The sequence below is a fragment of the Panthera uncia genome (assembly GCF_023721935.1).
Source record: "Panthera uncia isolate 11264 chromosome B3 unlocalized genomic scaffold, Puncia_PCG_1.0 HiC_scaffold_1, whole genome shotgun sequence".
NCBI classification, from domain to species: Eukaryota; Metazoa; Chordata; class Mammalia; order Carnivora; family Felidae; genus Panthera; species Panthera uncia.
The window spans coordinates 74,880,426-74,887,301 of NW_026057582.1; the positions used below are offsets into that span (position 1 = coordinate 74,880,426).

At 39.3% G+C, this 6,876-nt stretch overlaps 1 protein-coding gene across 1 annotated transcript; it reads right to left on the reverse strand.

Annotated features, from left to right (window-relative positions):
* Positions 1-833: 833 nt before the first annotated feature.
* Positions 834-1,781, reverse strand: LOC125909765 (olfactory receptor 4K3). The gene has a single exon (XM_049613229.1). The coding sequence runs from the start codon at positions 1,779-1,781 to the stop codon at positions 834-836; it is 948 nt and encodes a 315-aa protein (XP_049469186.1).
* Between the last annotated feature and the right edge of the window lie 5,095 nt (positions 1,782-6,876).

Sequence of the window (6,876 nt, forward strand, 5' to 3'; positions counted from 1 at the left end):
TATCTTTTGATTATAAAAACAATAAAACAAATGTCATAGCACCAAAATAACTTATTACTGTTTAGAAAACAAACATTTCTCTCTTTGGAGGTGAATGACCTAGATTCTGCCTCTAATTAGCATTACCATGAAAAAGCTACAGTGTCCTTGGGTCTCTAGTTTCAGCTTCTAGAATGGGAGTGTGGATGGAATTTGCTATATACTACATATAAATCTTTAATATATAAGACTACCAGAATTTTCTGGAGTTAACTGTACTGTTTTAAAATTGGAAAATCCACTCTAGGGAACTTAGGGACAGAATATAAATAAGGTACATTCTTATTTTTGGTTTCAAAATATTAAATACCACATATTTTTAATTCATAAGAATCTTCAATTTTTTCCCGACTTTTGAACTAAAATAATTCATGCATCAGCACCTTTGTCAGCAACAAATAATTTCATTGTTACTTTAGTGTACAGGGTAGTATACTGGGTGTTGGCTTAGAGGCTACTTACAAGAGACCAGAAGCAAATTTACTCTTAAAACATGCAAATGTCTCAGGGGGAGGAATACTCAAATAAATTGTTTATATCTGACAAAAGCTGGATATTCTAAAAAGTGGGTCTCTGGGCAGTAAAATGCTGAGTATAGATGTGATGATGCCCTGTTGTAAATGTTATTTTGTGTGAAGAACAATTAACATGAACAGAACTCAGTGAGTGCTAAGACTGATTACATAAATAATTCTGCCAGGAACTTACTGGTTTCTCGAAGTAACATCGCTTTGTTGACCAACTGAATGAGGAAGGTAAATGCCAAACAGGTATTCCATTTTTGTATAAGGGAATCAAGGGGTATGATCAGTCTTCCTAGACTTAAAGATATGGCTGCTAAGTTTTCTCATGCAATCCTTGACGTCTTTATTTCTAAGAGTATAGATCACTGGATTCAAGAGGGGAGTGAAAATGGTATAAAATACTGAGAGCACTTTGTCTATTGGGAAATTTGTGAAAGGCCATACATAGATGAAAATGCATGGGCCAAAGAAAAGGGTCACAACAGTGAAGTGGGCACTGCAAGTGGAGAGGGCTTTGGAGGACCCACCAGAGGAATGTTGCCGCACAGTGACCAGGATGATAGTATAGGAGATCACCAAAAGGATGAAACACACCAGGGCAATCATGCCACTGGTTGAGATCATGAATACTCCCAGAATGTATGTGTCTACACAGGCGAGTTTAATTACCAAGGGGAGGTCGCAGAAGAAGCTGTCTACTTCATTGGGTCCACAGAAGGGCAGATTCACAGTAAATGCTAACTGACTCATAGCATGGAAGATGCCAACAATCCAGGAAAGTGATACGAGCCCAACACACATTCTTCGGCTCATAATGGTTAAATAACTTAGAGGTTTACATATAGCCACGTACCTATCAAAAGACATGGATATCAGCAGTACAATCTCAGCACCCCCTAACAGATGCAGGAAAAATATCTGAGTGATGCAGCCTTCAAAAGAGATGGCTTTGTGCTCACTGAGGAAATCTGCAATCATTTTGGGGGTGGCAAATGAGGCCAGAGACATGTCAATGAAGGAGAGATTGCCCAGCAAAAAGTACATGGGGGAGTGAAGGCGTGGCTCTGACATGATGGTGAGCACAATAAGGAGGTTCCCCAGTACAGTGGCTGCATAGACTATGAAGAAAAACAGGAAATAGAAGATCTGGAGTTCCCAAGAACCGGAGAGACCCTGTAGTATGAATTCAGTTACGACTGACTGATTATTCCAGGCCATTCACTCTGATTTCTGGAAGGATTCTGACATTTCCAGATGGGAGGATAACTAGGAAAAAATACAGTGATTGAATTAAAAGTAAGGTGTTTTTGTTTTTGTTTTGTTTTGGCATGAAATAATTTAGTGGCATCCCACTACCAGATAGTTCCCTGTTTTATCACTTCCCTGATCACAGTGGTCAAATACTTCACCATGGTCTTTCCAGGTTTCTTAATTGATTCAATTCAAGATTAAATCTTATGACTTAGAAATTTGCTTAAAAATAAGATATAAGTCTTCATAATAGGAAATAAAAAATCAGCTATTTGAAGATTTACTCCTCAGTTGTGAAGTACTTAAAAAAATTTTCACAACTTCCAAAAAGTTTTGAAGGGAAAGAATGGTAATTTTCAAAACATCATGATGACTGAAGGACTGGAGTGGACAAAGTTTGAGAATCATGATAGATGGTAAGTGGGAACACACAAGTGGAAAGGAATGTGGGCACTCTCTCTTACAGTGGGTAGGATAAAGGAATAGAACATAAGGAGGGGAAAGAGCTACAGAGAAACATAATCTATTCCAGTTTTCAGATGGAGATTGTCCAGAATCAAAATGAAATAGCCTCTCATATTTGGTTCTTCATTTCAGTCATGCAGACATGAATAACATTTGTTTTCTACACTACCCAAGGCCAGGCATTTTTCAAAGGCTGGTGAACATGATGTAGCCAGAGTGTAAAGGTCTTATAAATTTCCTAGTATATTTTATTATTCACTTATTTTTTAATGTTTATTTTATTTTTGAGAGAGAGAGAGAGAGAGAGAGAGCGCGAAAGAGCACAAGTGGGGGAAGGGCAGAGAGAGAGGGACAGAGGATCCAAAGCAGGCTCCACACTGACAGCAGAGAGCCTAATGCAGGGCTTAAACTTGCCAACTGCAAGATCATGATCTGAGCCAAAGTCAGACACTTAACCGACTGAACCACCCAAGTGCCCCCCCGCCATGTATATTTTAAACAGAAAGACTTAAATGGCATGCTACCTAAATATTTTTTAACTGCTAGCTTTTATAGACTTTCACTGAAGCAGTTTGAAGCAGAAAACTCTTCCTGTTTCAGGAGTTCACTTGGAACAAATAGGAGACAGATTTAAGTATAGACAGAAGATGGTGATGGTGAACCTACACGTTAGGTAATACCATATGCCTTAAAAGTTAAAACTAGACTTCTTAGGTTATCTAGCTCTCGCTGAGATCCGAGAAGACTTTACAAACTGCATTGAAAGCCAATTGAGAAGATATGTACTTAAAATTCACAACAAACTCCAAACTCCTTTATTCTTGCCACTAAACTAAGCTTTCTTCTTTCTCAAAACTCTGCTAGAAGTACACATTTTAAATGAATTGTTCTAAGACTAAATCCTATTTATGCACGCAATTACCCATATTTATTGGCTTTTTCCCCCCTGAAATTTGGGTGCTCTTTCCTTAACTCCACATTGTTCTTCTGACTTTATCCATTCCAGAAACTTTTAGATTTGTTTCTGGCCCCACATACCTGATATTAAAATGGGTGTCACAGCTCTTACTTAGATTGGTGTAGAAGAAATAGTGGCAGCCCAGGATTCAGACAATGTGAATTAAATCTTGTCCTACATATGTGAGACTGGATAATTTACTAAATAATCTGGTGCCTTGATTCTTCATAAATAATACAAGTTGGTTGAACTGGATGATTTTAAGATCCTTTCCACACACATATTAATATTGCAACATTCAACTAGTACCTGAAAGCAGTGACAACTGCTTGAGAGTGACCTCATGTCAATACTATGCCTAATTTCTAAGTCAAGGAGGCTCACAATTCTTGGGACCTTTGTATTTATAAAGTCTGTATTGGTAGGAATCAATTCAGTAAATGACATGGCATGAAAAAGACCAGCTGCTGCTTGGGGAATAAACAGATGTTCAAGTTGCAGTGAGAGTTATTAAAACATTCAAATTTGGCCACAGTTAAAGATGAATCACAAAATGTTATGATTGTTCTTAAGTGCTTCATGTATATGGTATGGATATTGTGGGATAAGGGAAGCCAGTAGGCTTTTAACTTTTATCTTGGACCATAGCAAAGGTAAGAAAAATAAGATTATTTGACTTGTGGGATTACAAATGTCATCTCTCAGTTCCTCCACTAATTTTTGAGAATAAGGCCTGTGTTTCCCTGCTCAGAGAAAAATTCATACTGTGAATAATAGAATCAATGAATGGTTGAGAGTTTAGATTTTATAATATTCACTTGAATCATTATAGAGTAGGGGAAGAAAAAAGAAATGAAAAGTGAAGAAATATATGACACATTCTAAATACATAAAAGATGTTAAGTGATCATTAAGTCTTTAATATCTCTACATAATCAGAATAACAACCAATAAAATTTAGATGAATATTAAGTATTTCTCTATTGAGAAATTTTGAAATATCTACCTTGTGCTTGACTTGTACTCATCAAGTAAAAGGAAATAATTTGATGGAACTACATTATACACAGCTGGGGTAATAAAGAACATTGGATATTAGATTTGGAGGCCTGAGTTCACATCACAGGGCAAGACTTTACTATATTACCCTGAGAATATTACCACATTATCATTTTGAACTTTAATGTCCTCATCTGTAATGAGAAATATAAAACATATTCAGTTTCATAAAAATACTCAATTTTTTGTAGTGAATTTTAAATAACACTAATTTGAAAAGATAAGCTAGTCAAAGCCACAATAGGATATCACCTCATACCTGTTAGAATGGCTATCATAAAAACGATAAGAGATATCAAGTGTTGTCTAGGATGCAGAGAAAAGGGAGCCCTAGCACACCTCTGGTGGGAACGTAATTGGTTCAGTCACTTGGAAAACAGGACGGCAGCTCCTCAGGAAATCAAAAACAGAACTACCCCATATGATCCAGCAATCCTACCTCTGAGAATATACCCAAAAGAAATGAAATCAAGATCTTGAAGAGATATCTGCACTCTTCAAGGTAGCATTATTCACAATAGCCAAGATATAGAAAGAACCAAAGTGTGAGTCAACAGATGAATGGATGAAGATGTGGTATTACATACAGTGGAATATCATTCAGTCATGAGAAAGAAGGAAATTCTGCCATTTGCAATAACATGAAAACATTACGCTAAGTGAAATAAGTCAAACAGAGAGTCATTTACATGTGAAATATAGAAAAGCTGAACATATAAAAACAGAGTAGAATGGTGGTTAACAGAAGCTTGAGAGTGGGGAAATGGGGAGATGTTGGTAAAAGGGTACAGACTTTCAGTTACAAGATGAATATGTTTTGTAGATCTAATGTAACGTATGGTAATTATAGTTAACTACACTGTTTTACATACTTGGAGGTTGCCAAGAGAATAGATTTTAAATGTTTTCACCACAAAAAAGAAATGCTAATTGGATGAAGTGATGGAGATGTTAGCTAACTCTACAGTGGTAATTGTTTTACAATATATAAACGCACCAAATCAACATGCTGTACACATTAAATGTATATGTTAATTATATCGCAATAAAGCTGGAAAAAGTTTTAAAAAATAAAAAGGATACGAACCATGTAGATTTTTGGTCGAGAAAACAACAGGTTTAAGTTCCATAAAGTAGAAATGTTACAATCACTCTATGATCAAATGCAACAAAACTAGAAAATAATGGCATTTTTTAAAGGTTTTTGCACATGGAAATTTAAATATTTTAAATATCTTCTCTTAAACTCTGGTGGCTAAAAAACAAACTACAAACCAAAATTATAGATTTTCTTAAAATTCATGATAATAAATATATGACATTTTTGAATCTATAAAGAATATTTAAATGGCATTTAGAAGAAAATGTATAGCTTTAAACATTTATCAAAAATAAGTGAAATAGGGCGGCGGAAGATGGTGGTGTAGGAGGATGCTGGGCTCACCGCGCGTCCTGCTGATCACTTACATTCCACCTACACCTGCCGAAATAACCCAGAAAACCGCCAGAGGATTAGCAGAACGGAGTCTCCGGAGCCAAGCGCAGACGAGAGGCCCACGGAAGAGGGTAGGAAGGGCGGCGAGGCGGTGCGCGCTCCACGGACTGGCGGGAGGGAGCCGAGGCAGAGGGGCGGCTCGCCGGCCAAGCAGAGCCCCCGAGTCTGGCTGGCAAAAGCGGAGGGGCCAGACGGACTGTGTTCCGACAACAAGCGCGACTTAGCCTCTGGGAGGTCATAAGTTAACAGCTCTGCTCAGAAAGCGGGAAGGCTGGAGGACAAAGGGAGGGAGAGCTGCTGAGCCCCCGGACGGCAGAGCTCAGCTTGGCGGGGAACAAAGGCGCTCGCCAGCGCCATCTCCCCCGCCCATCCCCCAGCCAAAATCCCAAAGGGAACCAGTTCCTGCCAGGGAACTTGCTCGCTCCGTGCAAACACCCAACTCTGTGCTTCTGCGGAGCCAAACCTCCGGCAGCAGATCTGACTCCCTCCCGCTGCCACAGGGCCCCTCCTGAAGTGGATCACCTAAGGAGAAGCAAGCTAAGCCTGCCCCTCCTGCTCCCGTGCACCTTGCCTACCCACCCCAGCTAATACGCCAGATCCCCAGCACCACAAGCCTGGCAGTGTGCAAGTAGCCCAGACGGGCCACGCCACCCCACAGTGAATCCTGCCCCTAGGAGAGGGGAAGAGAAGGCACACATCAGTCTGACTGTGGCCCCAGTGGTAGGCTGGGGGCAGACATCAGGACTGACTGCAGCCCCGCCCACCAACTCCAGTTATACACCACAGCACAGGGGAAGTGCCCTGCAGGTCCTCACCACTCCAGGGACTATCCAAAATGACTAAACGGAAGAATTCCCCTCAGGAGAATCTCCAGGAAATAACAACAGCTAATGAACTGATCAAAAAGGATTTAAATAATATAACAGAAAGTGAATTTAGAATAATAGTCATAAAATTAATCACTGGGCTTGAAAACAGTATAGAGGACAGCAGAGAATCCCTTGCTACAGAGATCAAGGGACTAAGGAACAGTCACGAGGAGCTGAAAAACGCTTTAAACGAAATGCAAAACAAAAGGGAAACCA